Source organism: Squalius cephalus, assembly GCF_949319135.1.
Source record: "Squalius cephalus genome assembly, chromosome: 12".
Taxonomy (NCBI): Eukaryota; Metazoa; Chordata; class Actinopteri; order Cypriniformes; family Leuciscidae; genus Squalius; species Squalius cephalus.
In genome coordinates, this window is record NC_137133.1 from 32350794 (window position 1) to 32367432 (window position 16639).

Here is a 16639-nt window from a genome sequence, read left to right on the forward strand (position 1 = left end):
TGCAAGCGATTTACCGTAAAAAATATGGTAGTAATATCTTAGGTTTTACGGCAGTGATCTAAATATTACGGGAAAAAACTGGCAGCTGTGGTTGCCAGTACTTTACCGTAAAAAATATGGTAGAATTTTTTTTGCTTTTACGGCACTGAACTAAAGTTTACGGTAAAAAACTAGCAGCTTGCAAGTGCTTTACCGTAAAAAATACGGTAGTAATATTTTAGGTTTTATGGCATTGAACTTCAGTTTATGTAAAAAAAACAAAAACAAAAAACTGCCAGCTGTGGTTTCCTGTAATCTAAAAAAAATATTGTATTACAAACCAATTTGTCATAATAAAATTTATTATTGAGAATTACCTGAGGTTCAGACGTTGATGTTTTATTGAAAATAATAAAGTTTGAAGTTACCATTATGGAGATGAGTGTTTGATGTAGTTGGGCTCTTGACCCTTGACGTTCTAACTTTAGATTTACTCTGACTGCCTTCACTGTTTGTTTATAACACAAATGTTATGGCATGAAAATCAGAGAAAAAATGTGACCAGGTGATGTTGGCAGGTTAATGGTGACATAATCATCATGTAGTGGCTTGATTCACTGATCTCATAAAGAGTCTTATCTCTCACTTTATGAGCAAAGTTACAATATCAATATATTTAATATATTGAGTATAATATCTCTATGACCCCACATGTGAGCCAGCACTGACCAACAGATAATCTGAAGAACTTTATAAAAAAACATGGTGTAGAAAAAAGGAATAATTTCTGAAGGAATAATACTGAATAATTTAAACCAACACAGACATCAAGAATCAGCGTATGAATCTCAACAACGGTGACAATCAACAAAATAATCAGATAAAACTCTGAACATCACAAAACAAGCTACTAAAAAGCTGCAACAAAAACAACATCAAAAATAAAAGCAGATATAATAATAAAAGAAAATACTAAGGCAATTCAGCATAATGTATTCCTGCTGCAATGCATGCTGGGAGATACTGATGAATTTTGATTGGAGGCTCCATCAAGTGCACTGCACTTTTATCATCACCATTGTTGAGATTCATACGCTGATTCTTGATGTCTGTGTGTGTCTTAAAGACACCGTAGTTCAAACCTTTGTTGTGCTCAATGTTTAAAAAATTATCACACAGATTATCACAACACTGATGGGTCACATGCTGTAGAATCATAGGGCTACTAAAATCAATAATGTAAAATTAATGACTCATATAATTAAAGATAAGACTCTATAAGAGCTCAGTGAATCAAACATGGTGATTGCCATCATTGATACACAATCTACATCACATGATTCATTTTCTCTCTGATTTCCTTGCCATAATCAACATGTCTTATAAACACAGAGTTACGGCAGGCAGAGAAAAAATAATGTTAGAAAGTCAAGGGTCAAGAGCCCAACTAAAGCAGTCACTGATCTCCATCATGGTGACTTCAAATGAAACAATAAATCATCAACATCTAAACCTCTGTTAATTCTCAAACAGAACTGTAGACGTCTGACAGAAATAAAGTCAGTCTGGTTAGTAATAAGTGAAGCTGGTAATGCTGTTTGTGGAGTTGTTTAATCCTCCTCTGCTGAGATCTTCACTGATTTAATGTCTTCTTTTCTCTTCAGTTGATTTCATCTGAGGCTGTGTCTGAAGTCAGTTGTAGTTCGTGTTTCTGCTCGTCTCTTTTTTCTGTTCTTGTTGTTTCTCTAAATTGACATTCCCAGAATTTCCTGTGTGACACTTCACATTTGATGCTATTTCATTTAAATAAATGTTTCTTCTTGGTTTTTGTTGTCAGTTTTATACATTTGGGGTTTATATTACATCATATATTGTTTAATGAATGTTTATGGCATTATTTGGAGTCATGTGTGTGTCACCATGATGGTGTTTTGTATTTGTGTGTATGACACTGTAGACCTTCTTTATATTAACATGTGCCTCAGTTTGTGGAAAACTAATGGTATACTTAAATCATCGTGTGCTTTTCTTTTTTTACCACCTGTATTATTATGATGGTTATCAGTATATTACAAAAATATAAAGCAGACTTTAATACTTTAGTGAAATTTAATGATAACATTTATCGGTTTACGTAATATAACGGTAGCCTGGTAATACCAGACTCTGCTACTTCACTTTGCTTCGTAGAGAGAGTCTGGAATAGCATAATAGAGAAGTGTTTTCTCTCTCGCGGGGGGGGGCGCTTGTCTGAAGTTTAAAATCATTGGTTACCCGTAAGCCAATCACATAACGTTTGGTTATGGCGTGTGTTATGCGCATGCTCAGCCGCATCTAACTTCCACTGTAAACACATGTATGATGCAAAAACTAAACCATTGAGCGAAATACCGGAGTGAACATGGCTGTGAACGACTTTTGCAGATTATGTGAAGTAAATCTACGCAAGTACGCATCCACCACGGAACAATCAGCGTCTACGTCACGGCTCTCAGCCCGCCCTCTGTTCGTTGATTGGCCCGGCTGTTTTCAGGCCGGTGGAAAACTGAAAGATACGCTGCTATCTCAGACTGACTACAGGAGCGAAATGAAATTAGCGGAAGTAGGAAGTCTGACGTAGTCAGGCTAATATAACGGTCCCGTGAAAACTAAAAGGTTCCTACTGTATTTTTTATGGTAAAGTACTGGGAACCACAGCTGATGTTTTTTTTTTACCACACATATAAATCCTGCTGTTGTTTTTTTGTTTTTCCAAAGTAAGGTTGCTACCATATTTTTTACCATAATTTCACAGGTTTTTTTTACATTGTGTTTTTTTGCCCGTAAAACATAAAAGGTTGCCACCATATTTTTTACGGTAAAATACTGGTAACCACAGCTGCCGGTTTTTTACTGTAAATTTCACAGTTTTTTTTTAACAGTGAAGCTTTGTTTTGATAACATTCCATGTGAAGCTAATGGGGAAATTGAGTGGTCTTTAATTGCTCCCTTCATCAAGTGCGCTCCAAATGGATTCATAATGACGCTCAAGTGTCCTGCTCTCTCCAAAGTCCGCACTTCAATGGCTCTGCCCTTCGGAGTAAGTAGGGAATAGGTAGCCTCACTTCCGATTGGAATTTGCCCATGGTCAAGAAGATCTCCTGAAGTTCAAACAGAGCATCAGAATGGGGAAGAAATGTGATTCAAGCGACTTCACACGTGGTATGGTTGTTGGTGCCAGATAGGTTGGTGTGAGTATTTCAGAAACTGCTGATCTACTGGGATTTTCATGCACAACCATGTCTAGGGTTTACAGAGAATGGTCCAAAAAAGAGAAAATATCCAATGAGCTGCAGTTCTGTAGGTGAAAATGCCTCGTTGATGCCAGAGTTCAGAGGAGAATGGCCACTGGTTTTAGCTGTTTTGAGAATGTATAGAGAGTATGCATTGACATCACTTTCCCACCAGAATACGCCCCCTCAGCCGGACCGAGTGGCAGAGGAGCTGCTGCATGACTGGATTTAATATGGGAAAACTGTGAAAACACGAGTAAAACTAAGTATTATCAGTTTAAACTAAAGGCTGGATTCGATTTAGTGTTCCTTACAATTTACCAAAGATCCAGTGATCCATGAATATTGACAAGCAGCCAGGAATCGTGTGTCCTGACATTAATATGTGCCTGATTTTGACGCCGGGGAAATAAATAAAGAAAATTTGCCTGTGAATGCTTTTTATAAATATAATATAGGTAGGTCTAAATCCGGGTGATCACTTATATCAGTGTTATACATATGTCATATCGCCCAGCCCCTAAAACTTGTAAACGTTTGTTTTTTTTTTTTCAGTGTTTTTTTCAGTTTTTTCAGGGGTGGTATAATGCCCCTTTCACAAGATGTAAAATATGTCTTTAATGTCCCCAGAGTGTGTATGTGAAATTTCAGCTCAAAATACCCCACAGATATTTTTATATAGCATGTTAAAGTTGTCACTTTTTGAGGGTGAGCAAAAACGCACCGTTTTTGTGTCTGTTCATTTAAATGCAAATGAGCTGCTGCTCCCGGCACAGAGGGCAGAGCTTCAACAGCTTGTGTCCTTTTACCTCACACAGACATGCACTGAAAATTTCAAAAACCTTTAGCCTTTTATGTTCAAACCGGACAATGATGGAGAGACTCAAGGAGAAGTGACAACATGTAGAAGCAACAGGACATTTCTGAATGGTTAGTTGATGAATTTATGCAGCTTATGTGTAGTTATCTTCTAGTCATTGATTAGCATATTCTCTCTTGATAATCTATAAATCGCGTCCCGGGGGCGGGGTTTATGTAAATTCTCGGGTTGGTGATGTCACTAACCCGGGAGGAATGTCGTGTAGTCCCTACCAGCCGTTTGTTGTAGTCCTTAAAAAGCAATTTCTTTAAAAGAAAATATCTCCCTTTGCTTTGAACATTACACACTAACTGAAGTTAGAAAAGTGAAATCATATTCAACCACCCCTTTAGTTAAAAACATCCAATTTTGCAGAATATACAATGGTAATATTTCATTGAGGAGTTGTAAATACAATATATAACAATACAATATATATGGTATGATTGTACCCCAAATTCAGCATATTGACACAAAATGATAACTGCAAATCCTTTCACTGCCTGGAGTCCAGTTGTTTCTATAAATTTGCTGCAATCCGATGATCTACCTCTGTTCTGTAGCTTTCGGCAGTCTGTAAAAATATTCCTCAGATTTCTTGTCAAATCTAGATGTACAGTCAATCGCAAAGCTCTTTCCCGTTTTAGTTGTTTTGTGTGTTTTTCGCGGGATTCACGCCGAAAACAAATGATGCCGCTCAGTCTTTCTACCACTTCCACCATGGGCGTGACGTCAGTCACTCCGGCCGACAATGACATCACGTGCATACCCTCTATTCCTTTCACTTTATGAAAAAAAAAGTATTTTTAGAACATTAGTAAATTGTTGCATGAACTTGTCAACAACATAAACAGGCCCACAGCAGGAGTGTATCCTCCTGACGGCTTCTGCGAATCTCACAGCCAACGGGACATGCGAACAAAACGTCAGACTCAATCACGTCTTGTCATTTTCTGGTTCTTTCGTTTTTTTTGGTGGGGGGGGAGAGGGTGACGCAGCCGGAGCAGACAAACGCTACGTGGGGACTAAACACACTGGCATTAACATGAGGATCATGTGAAGTGACTGCTGAGATTTGCTCCCGTTTAGTGTGACGGACACCAAAGTGTGAACTTCCTTTCAAAACAGGAATCTGAATGTGAATTTACCAACATAAAGCGACTATTTTTAAATTAGGATTAGTTCACATGAACATTGCTATATTCAAATAAAGGTTTATCCAGTACTGCAATACAATCAGAGAAAAAGCAGAGAGAGTCACAGGAAGCCGATGTAGCTGCTCACTTTCACATCACTGAGGGTTTACGGTTTCATGCCCGTGTAGAAACATAATCTTAACATCCACGTGCTCTTTTCTACCAAAAGCTGAAACAGATGGTGCTCAATAAGATAGAGATCATGCAAAAAAAAGTCCATAAGGCCACGTTGAGCAAAGACAGACAGCTTATATTACTGTGTATCTAAAATGCACTATCCAAGTTAATACATTTCTGTGCTTACGGTATTTTCTATTGTTGAACAAAACAATAAAACAGCTTCACTCTGATGAGGAAAATATCGTAAAATTACACAAGTGTGCCATCTTGTCACATAAGATCTGTAAATACCAAATGATGGTTAAGAAAGGGGCTGGTGACCACATCAACACTGAGTTTAATGCATTATGTCAAACTATACACATTTTAGACAAAACTAATGACTGCTTTCACATGTTTTCAAATCAAATACAATTCTGAGAGTCAATTATTTCAAACTGATTTCATCATGTTGTGATATCTGTTGGAATATAAAAGGGTTCTAATTATTCTCAGTCAATAACATATTGAATTGCTGTCTTGCTCAAAGCTTAAGTGCATCTTGAGATGTTGAGTGTGTGGAAAGGACAAAATCTGACTGTTCTCTGGTTACATGGCATGTCGGTTCTTCTCCAGGCTTTTTTCAATGTTGTCAAGAACCTCCACTGCTGCTTGAGGAATTCTGGTGCCTGGGCCGAAGATACTGCTGACGCCGCTATTGTAGAGGAATTCGTAGTCCTAAAAAAGAGAAGAAAATGCATCTGAACTATTTCACTATGTCATGATTAGTAAAGTAATTAATTGTGTACATTAACTTGTTTTGAACCTTGAACATTTTAAGTGTGCTTTGGAGCACATATTGAATTTGAAACTAATTCAGTACAACCAATTGCTTTTAGATAAAAACAACAATCACGGTCATAAACGGAAAAGGTCTCGAACTGAAATGGACTGTTCGCTCAAAATGTAGGGTGTTTTTTGGATCACACAAAAAGCGTTTCAGGAACTCAACAGTTTATTATAATGAGTCTCTAACAAGAGGTCCACTAATGGTAAATTCCTTATTCTAGTTTATAAAAACAAATGAGTTCCAAAATGAGTAAAAAAAAAAATTATAATACATACATTTTTATATATATAAAAAATATATATATACAAAATATGCCGATGGATAGATGGACAGACAGACACACAGATTTTATCATCAAAGCGTATAACTTGAAATGCACTGTACCAAATTGCTAAAATAATGTATTAATAATAGTACTGTAAAGTCTGATTGGATGCACAAGACATCTGACATTAATAACAAAAGACAATAGAAGCGTTGTCTTCTTGCATTTGAAGAGCTACTTGTTTTTCTATCCTAATTATGCACAATTATATGATGAGCTGCATTTTATTATTCACAATCAACATGATTCATTTTTTTGGTCGTGACCCACTCGTTGAGAACCACAAGCTCAGAAAATGAAACAGCTAAATGCAGTTTTATTATATTATATTTTGTTTATTTTATCTGCTATGCCAAACGCTTGTGGAATCTACCTGGTAGATCTGATATAGTATAAACAAATGGATTGAGTGCATGAGATGGATTTCCGTGTCTGCTTCAATTACCACAGCTTTCGCCTCCACTGGCCCACACTCATTACAGGTTAACACTCAATAATCATTTAAATGGCACTAAGGCGCTCTCAGACCTCAACGCAACCAAACGTAAATGCAATCTATTTTATGCATATGTGGGCAAGCTCAAAAAGACATATCTGCAGTATTCAAAGTATCAAACATGCCAGTGTAATTGCAGGCACACAGGTTGCTACATACATCAAACGTTCATATCCACTAGCTAGGAGATCATTAGGTAGGATTGTGTAGACTACTGACCTTATAAAGGCCCTAATTAAACCCCACTGTGACTGAGAACGGACCTATATTTGAACGAATCGATGATCTAGATAAAAATGTATCTGTATTCTGCTGGGAGAGCAAATGGTCTCTGTTTGAAGATGAAAAGATGAAAGCATGCATGTTAATTTTTTGATCTGAATGAGCACAAACAACAGTGTTATATTAAGAAAAATAATATAAATAAAATAACAGGGTTATTAGTGTTAGATTAGATGATTTAAACACACTAGTGTTGGGGTCAGTAAGACTTTAAAAAAAAGAAATTAATACTTCAGGGAGGATGCATTATATTGACCAAAAGTGACAGAGTAAACAGTAAATAATTATAAGAAATGTTTCTTGAGCAGCAAATTAGCATATTAGAATGATTTCTGAAGGATCATGTGACACTAAAGAATGGATGAATAATGCTGAAAATTCAGCTTTGCATCACAGGAATAAATTATATTTTAAATGAATTCAAATTGAAAACAGTTATTTTAAATAGTAGTAATATTTCATAATATTACTGTTTTTACAGTACAGTAGTTTTGATTAAATAAATGCAGCCTTGATGAGAGAATTCTTGCAACAACACGACCCCAAACTTTTTAACAGTAGTATCTTTACATTTTACACCAAGCTGCATACATTTTTCATCAGTTTATGCATTCCATAGAAATCAAAGCATTAGTCTTGGTGTTGTCAATAACTACTATAAAATATCCAATATACCCACATGTAGGTGCACATCTATTCAATTCTATATGAATGCAGCAAGTGTTGCACCATACACTGAATCAGTGACCTTACGATTCAAATTCATTATAAATGTGGCAAAGGTCAGAATGCTTATTAAATTGATTTCCAATCATGTTACTCGGCAGTTATAAGCGGCCAATGCTGTGTGTCGGGCCTAACAACCCTTAATCAATGCTGAAATCAATATAACGTGTCTCCTTTCATCATGACTAACTGCTTTATTAATCAGTACAAAAAAAAGGTAATTTGACTTTGAACTGAGATTTAAAGATTCAACGATTAATAGAGGAAAAAACCTTGACGTTTCTGCCATGAAAGTTGCTGTTTCTTATCTTTTCCATTCACATTGTGAATGGTGAACTTTCTGAATGAATGCACATAGAGTTCAGTCAAGTCTAATCTACATCAGTGTCTTCGGTTCTGGACAGATAATTTAACTTCAGTGTTGTCCATATCAAAACAAAGATAACAGCTCATAAAATGTTCATTTTTATATTATAAGGCTATCTGAGGCGTAGACATCTAACGCCCGTGTCTTAACTAGATACGATGTGACAAGATTCCAGCAACAAGTAATTTGTCCGTCCACACCAGATGCAAAACTCCGAGACACGGCAGAATACAGCTAATCAGAAGAGCCTGTGGATGGAGTCTCTTTGTAAGCGCTCTGCACATGCAACAAAATGGAATTGGAACACATAATCATTAGACCATTTTAACATGATTGAAACGTTATTCTGACATCCAGCATTGAAAGATGGAACCATGATTGAAAGGTTATTCTGACATCCAGCATTCAGAGTCTGATAGCAAGGTGAACGAATCGATGATCTACACCCCCTGACAAAAGTTTTGTCGCCTGTCCAAGTTGTAGTAACAACAAATAATAACTTGACTTCTAGTTGATCATTTGGAATCAGAAGTGGCTTATATGAAAGGCAAAGGCCTCTAGATCACACTTATTTTACCAAACTAAAATCTTATCATGGCTTGATTTTTAATGATTTAATTAGGACAGAAAGGTCAGACTTTGCTTAGAAAAAAGTCTTGTCACATCGTTAAAGGATTCAACTAATCACAGATTAGAGCGTCACCTGTGACAAATACTGTAATTAACACATTCCCAGGTGTGTAGAAGAAGAACCCCAGCACACCCAACCTTCATTTGAAATGCATCCTGACCTCTGACAGCATGCCAAAGATTCTACCACAGACCAAAGTGCTGATCATCAAGAGCCTGAAGACCAAGTCTCCTGCTGAGGTGGCAGACATCTTTAATGTAACTAAACGTCAAGTGGAGAGGATAAGAAAAAGATTTGAAGAAACTGGTGAAGTTCATGACAGGCCCAGGTCAGGCAAACCCCGTAAGACAACTGTTCGAGAGGACCGTTTGTTTGTTCGACAGTCCAGGGCCAGCCCTTTTTCAACTGCAGCAGAGCTACATAACAACTGGTCACCAGAAACCCCTGTATCTACAACAACAGTTTGTCGAATTCTCTCACGCAGTGGTCTCAATGGCCAAATTAGTGCTCAGAAACCAGTATTAAACAGAAGACAACTAAAAAATCGTGTTGCATTTGTCAAGGCCCACAGCTTGCAGGAAGGATGGACTATGGAAAAGTGGCAGAAGGTTGATTTTTTCCCGATGAATCATCTATTGAACTGCATCCCAATCGTCGCAAATACTGCAGAAGACCTATTGGAACCTGCATGGACCCAAGATTCACACAGAAAACAGTCAAGTTTGGTGGAGGAAAAATCATGCTTTGGGGTTACATTCAGTATGGGGGCGTGCGAGAGATCTGCAGAGTGGATGGCAACATCAACAGCCTGAGATATCAAGACATTCTTGCTGCCCATTACATTCCAAACCACAGGAGAGGGCAAATTCTTCAGCAGGATGGCGCTCCTTCTCATACTTCAGCCTCCACGTCAAAGTTCCTGAAAGCAAAGAAGGTCAAGATGCTCCAGGATTGGCCGGCCCAGTCACCAGACATGAACATTATTGAGCATGTCTGGGGTAAGATGGAGGAGGCATTGAAGATGAAACCAAAGAATCTTGATGAACTCTGGGAGTCCTGCAAGAATGCTTTCTTTGCCATTCCAGATGACTTTATTTGAGTCATTGCCGAGACATATGGATGCAGTCCTCCAAGCTCATGGGAGTCATACACAATATTAATTATTTTTCCACTGCACCATGACTTTATGTTCTGTACTGTACATTATTTCTGTTAAGTGACAAGACTTTTGTCTAAGCAAAGTCTGACCTTTCTGTCCTAATTAAATAATTAAAAATCAAGGCATGATAAGATTTTAGTTTGGTAAAATAAGCGTAATCTAGAGGCCTTTGCCTTTCATATAAGCCACTTCTGATTCCAAATGATCAACTAGAAGTCAAGTTATTATTTGTTGTTCCTACAACTTGGACAGGCGACAAGACTTTTGTCAGGGGGTGTAGATAAAAATGTATCTGTATTCTGCTGGGAGAGCAAATGGTCTCTGTTTGAAGATGAAAAGATGAAAGCATGCATGTTAATTTTTTGATCTGAATGAGCACAAACAACAGTGTTATATTAAGAAAAATAATATAAATAAAATAACAGGGTTATTAGTGTTAGATTAGATGATTTAAACACACTAGTATTGGGGTCAGTAAGACTTTAAAAAAAAGAAATTAATACTTCAGGGAGGATGCATTATATTGACCAAAAGTGACAGTAAACAGTAAATAATTATAAGAAATGTTTCTTGAGCAGCAAATTAGCATATTCGAATGATTTCTGAAGGATCATGTGACACTAAAGAATGGATGAATAATGCTGAAAATTCAGCTTTGCATCACAGGAATAAATTATATTTTAAAATGAATTCAAATTGAAAACAGTTATTTTAAATAGTAGTAATATTTCATAATATTACTGTTTTTACAGTACAGTAGTTTTGATTAAATAAATGCAGCCTTGATGAGAGAATTCTTGCAACAACACGACCCCAAACTTTTTAACAGTAGTATCTTTACATTTTACACCAAGCTGCATACATTTTTCATCAGTTTATGCATTCCATAGAAATCAAAGCATTAGTCTTGGTGTTGTCAATAACTACTATAAAATATCCAATATACCCACATGTAGGTGCACATCTATTCAATTCTATATGAATGCAGCAAGTGTTGCACCATACACTGAATCAGTGACCTTACGATTCAAATTCATTATAAATGTGGCAAAGGTCAGAATGCTTATTAAATTGATTTCCAATCATGTTACTCGGCAGTTATAAGCGGCCAATGCTGTGTGTCGGGCCTAACAACCCTTAATCAATGCTGAAATCAATATAACGTGTCTCCTTTCATCATGACTAACTGCTTTATTAATCAGTACAAAAAAAAGGTAATTTGACTTTGCACTGAGATTTAAAGATTCAACGATTAATAGAGGAAAAAAACTTGATGTTTCTGCCATGAAAGTTGCTGTTTCTTATCTTTTCCATTCACATTGTGAATGGTGAACTTTCTGAATGAATGCACATAGAGTTCAGTCAAGTCTAATCTACATCAGTGTCTTCGGTTCTGGACAGATAATTTAACTTCAGTGTTGTCCATATCAAAACAAAGATAACAGCTCATAAAATGTTCATTTTTATATTATAAGGCTATCTGAGGCATAGACATCTAACGCCCGTGTCTTAACTAGATACGATGTGACAAGATTCCAGCAACAAGTAATTTGTCCGTCCACACCAGATGCAAAACTCCGAGACACGGCAGAATACAGCTAATCAGAAGAGCCTGTGGATGGAGTCTCTTTGTAAGCGCTCTGCACATGCAACAAAATGGAATTGGAACACATAATCATTAGACCATTTTAACATGATTGAAACGTTATTCTGACATCCAGCATTCAGAGTCTGATAGCAAGTGTTCACACTTGTGGTTCGTTCTTTTGATCCAGACCAAAAAAGAAAACGATACATTTAGTCCTGATTCGCTTAGCGTTCACACTGTCATTTTTAACACCGAACCTAAAGATAAAGTAAAAAAAAAACACCCGGCTTCTATGACATATACTTTGTGACGGAACTTGTCGAACATCTAAAACAATGCTGTGTGCTGGGCTAAATGCGCTCACTCTATGTGCATACATATGATGGTATAAGATGGAGCTCGTCAAGTCAAGTCACCTTTATTTATATAGCGCTTTTTACAATACAGATTGTATCAAAGCAGCTTCACAGTGATAACATGAAAATAATATGCGTCATCGTGCACCTTAAAGGAGAACTCCAGTCAATTTTAACATTGAGCTCATTTTTTTGTCAATTTGGAGTGCTGTCAGTACAGAGAACAACGACAAAAATCGGTGTTGCCTACACCATGTTATCCTCTTTTTAAAATTTGCACCCTGTTGACTTAAATGGGGCAAGTTTTAAACCTGCTTTTAGCCTCTTAACATCCTTGATGTGTCATTACAAGTGCACAGCCATTGTGAGTGATTCCTTCAGAGTGAACACGGTGAATCTGACTGCAGTAGATGTGAAAGATATGAATAAAAATGAAGTTAATTCAGCCAGCGCTCATACCTGTATTTATTTCCTGTTTTCGGTCGAAGTCCATAGTAGTCGATTGTCGAGTTCACGCGTGTGATCATAGGTAACTAAGCAACAGTGGAGAACTCGACAATCGATTACTGTGGACTTCGACTGACAGGAAATAAATACAGGTATGAGCGCTGGCCGAATTAACTTCATTTTTATTCATATCTTTCACATCTACTGCAGTCAGATTCACCGTGTTCACTCTGAAGGAATCACTCACAATGGCTGTGCACTTGTAATGACACATCAAGGATGTTAAGAGGCTAAAAGCAGGTTTAAAACTTGCCCCATTGAAGTCAACAGGGTGCAAATTTTAAAAAGAGGATAACACGATGTAGGCAACACCGATTTTTGTCGTTGTTCTCTGTACTGACAGTACTCCAAATTTACAAAAAAATGAGCTCAATGTTAAAATTGTCCCGGAGTTCTCCTTTAAGAAAGCAGATCAATAATATTGATCTGAAGAGCTCATCAAATATGTAAAGGGGTCAAAACAGCAGCAGGAATCCCTCCGTCACACACACAAATGAAGATCTGCTGCGAGGAGACGCTGTTCTGAAAAACAGCTATGCTTGAGCATTCTGTCCTTTTTAGGTCGCACCTTGTGACATCATGTCCTGTTTTTGGTTCGATTACATGTCTTTGGTCAGTGTTGCGATCATATTTCAGTCGAACCACACCAGATTTCGTTTGGAAGCTGAACGAGATCCATATTTTCAGGGGTCTCGGTCCGCTTGTTTAGTGCGCATCAGGGTTCGGATGGCAGCGTTCACACTTATTAAAATCAACCGCACTAACAGAGCAATCGCACCAAGGTTTTTTTGTGAACGCACCCTAAAGCTGCGACAGTTTAAGTGTTCATCGAGCAACACTTTATTTAAGTAAGTGCATCATCCTTGTATTTAAAGTGCACTTTTTCTTTTGGGAATGTTCAGTGTGATAACACTACTCACCCACTATTCTATGCCATTTTGTAGAATAAATAGTGTAAGTACGCAGTAACATGAACTGGGACACACCTAGATCTGAGGTGAAATATCCATTGTCACTTTCAGTATAGCTATAAAGTCATGCAAAATGATATTCAAACTCACATTAAATTCTTTTAACATTAAATTAAGCACATAATCAGTACCTGTAACCTGAGATTATAATTGTCATACTTTTTATATTGCTGTTGTTCCAGATTAATATGGAAAAGATACATTTTATCACATGTTAGGATATGGTGCAAGGCAAAGCTGTAATTACACAAGCTAACTAACTGAGAAAAATGCCTTCAAAGTTTCAGACTAATTTGATATCAATTTTCATTCTCCGCTTTCTTTGAAACTGACAGATTTCACAGAACAGATCTCAGTCTAAGAGACACAATTCTCTGCCTGTGTAAGCAGCAGTTCAGCTCACATTGTGCCTCTGCTCATATATCTAGCTGTCTGTCAGGAGTCAGGTGTTACCTGTGGTGGTATGACCCCTCCGCAGATCACCATGATATCTGGCCGGTTGAGGTTACGCAGCTCTTTGATGAGCTCGGGCACGAGTGTCTTGTGTCCAGCTGCCAGTGTGCTGACCCCCACACAATGCACATCTGCATCTACGGCCTGTTGGGCGACCTCCAGTGGAGTCTGTCATCATGGAAACAGACAAAAAAAAAAAAAATCCATTGAAGTGACAAGTATTAGACTGTGAAATTAAAGTGATAGTTCACCCAAAAATGAAAATTCTGTCATCATTTACTCACCCTCATGTCGTTCCAAACTCGTAAGACTTTTATTCATCTTTGGAACACGAATTAAGATATTTGTGATGAAATCTGAGAGCTTTTTGACCTTCCACAGACTACTATGCAACTACCACTTGAGGTTCATTCTCGTGCTACGCAGCACGTTTGAGCTTCAGCAAGAGGTTTGTTCACACGTGTCAAGCAGGTTCAGTTGAGCTTCTGTTTATGTTCACTGATCAATGTTTAAATGTGAATAAAAGCCTAAATTAAATCTTTTCATCATATAAATTGATCAAGTCTCTTCAGAAAATTTGGATTAAACCACTCAAATCATATGTATTAGTTTTACGATCTCTTTATGAACTTTTTGAAGCGTCAAAGTGGCAGATGCATAACTGTCAATGGAGGGACAGAAATCTCTCAGATTTCTTAAAAAATACTTCAGCTTTGTCATTATAAGAATAAATTACATTTTTAACTATACTCAAATAGAAAACCTTAATTTGAAATTGTAATATTTCACAATTTTACAGTTTTTGGGAAGCAATTGAGACTTCTTTCCTAAACTACAACAACAACAAAAATCTTACTGACCCCAAACCTTTGAACGGTGGTGTATATTAATGTGTTTAGGGTCAAAGACATTGGCTTTTAAAATGAACACCATTAATCTGATGCAAAAATGGTTTTGTCCAGGAAAGTATTCATGCAGCACAAATGAGAAAACCGGATTATTCTTATTTTGAAAACTAGGGAGAAATGGGAGCTTAACTCTTAGGTATGCACTTGACCTCTTGATGTCTTTGGTTCAGAAAGGATCTCTTAATTGATGATAGTCTTTAAAGGAAACATGAGTGCCAAAATGTGAGAGATAAACACGATTAGGAAAAGTTAAGCTCCATGAGGTGACTTCTTGATCGTCTTTAACACATGGATGACTTTCAGAGGAAAGGAATAACCTCACTTGCAAAAGATTAGAAATGCATACAAATAAAAACTCTTTTAAATGGGAACAAAAAAGTAGAGATGCACCATGACGGATATAGTGTCTTTCATACCTGGAAAAGCGGGCCGACGTCCACATCAAACCCAAGGTCTGCGAATCCAGTGGCGATGACCTTTGCCCCTCTATCATGACCGTCCTGTCCCATTTTGGCCACGAGCAGACGGGGATTTCTGCCTTCATGCTTTTTGAACTGTGCGATTCTGAGAAACAAAAGCACATGGGATAATACCATCAACATACTGACTAAATAAGATGAGGTTTCAAACACTTTTAATGGTGCTCCTGTGTAATTTTTTTTCACTTTGTGCTGAAACTAAGTCACATGGGTTTGGAACAACATGAGGGTGTATAAATAATTTTGTGGGTGAGCTATTCCTTTAAAAGAAGAAACTTGTGGTTGGTTACTTCATATATTTTCCTTTAAGACTGTTGTTCTCGTTAACTAAATAACTTACATTTTTATTCAATAATTGAAATAAAGCCATTTTTGGTAATTGAAATAAAACTGAAACAAAATAAAATATAAATATTAGTTGAAGAACTAAAAAACAAACAAAAAAAACTTTAAATCTGCTAAAACTTCAAGTACTTCAATAGCATATAAATAATGCTAAAAGAACACTCACTCTTACTAAACAAACTTTACTAAATCTGGTTTCAAACAAAGGTCTGGATAATCAAGAGTATTTATAATATATGTTTATGTAATTAACTACAAAAACCAATTTCCCATAAAAATTTTAAATTACATGGTGCAAAATAATTCCCCAGTAATGTAATGTACAATGTACCATGTGAGTCTGAGATGTTCAGGTTGTAAGATCTGGATCATTTGTAAGTTTTGTGTTAAATATTTATGGTGTAATGTTTGATACGTACTGTCACATTCAAATTCTCAATCTCATCTAATCTGTCAAACTGAGGTCACAATGGGGCGGGTAGACAAGACATGCTTTAATCTGACTGCAAAAAATCCTTAAGACACACAAATACAGAGATATAGTGGAATCTCAGAGCTTTTCTCTGTCTAAGCCATCCTGATTTATCATCAATTCAGCAGCTAAAGATAAATCCAGTTACATTTAGTGCTTTATGAAAATAACAAATATGATGCCATAAGGGTCAAAAGGAAGATATCACACTGAATTATGGGGTCAGCTCAAGAGCAAAAAAAAAGATTAAATGTCGGCAAACTGTTATTATTGTTTAATGCAACATTTGACCTCTTTTAGAGTCTTCATGAGCAGGATA

The 16639-nt window shown here is 36.9% G+C and overlaps 1 protein-coding gene across 2 annotated transcripts in view; it reads right to left on the reverse strand.

The window, feature by feature from the left end:
• Positions 1 to 4441: 4441 nt before the first annotated feature.
• Positions 4442 to 16639, reverse strand: part of mmut (methylmalonyl CoA mutase) — a 33748-nt gene continuing 21550 nt past the window's right edge. For both annotated transcript variants that reach the window (XM_079889157.1, XM_079889158.1), the window contains exons 11-13: positions 15441 to 15588; positions 14117 to 14284; positions 4442 to 6143 (exon numbers count right to left, since the gene is read on the reverse strand). In XM_079889157.1, coding sequence (XP_079745283.1) covers positions 6015 to 6143; positions 14117 to 14284; positions 15441 to 15588 — 445 coding nt within the window. In that variant the 3' untranslated portion in view covers positions 4442 to 6014. The remainder of the gene's footprint in view (positions 6144 to 14116; positions 14285 to 15440; positions 15589 to 16639) is intronic.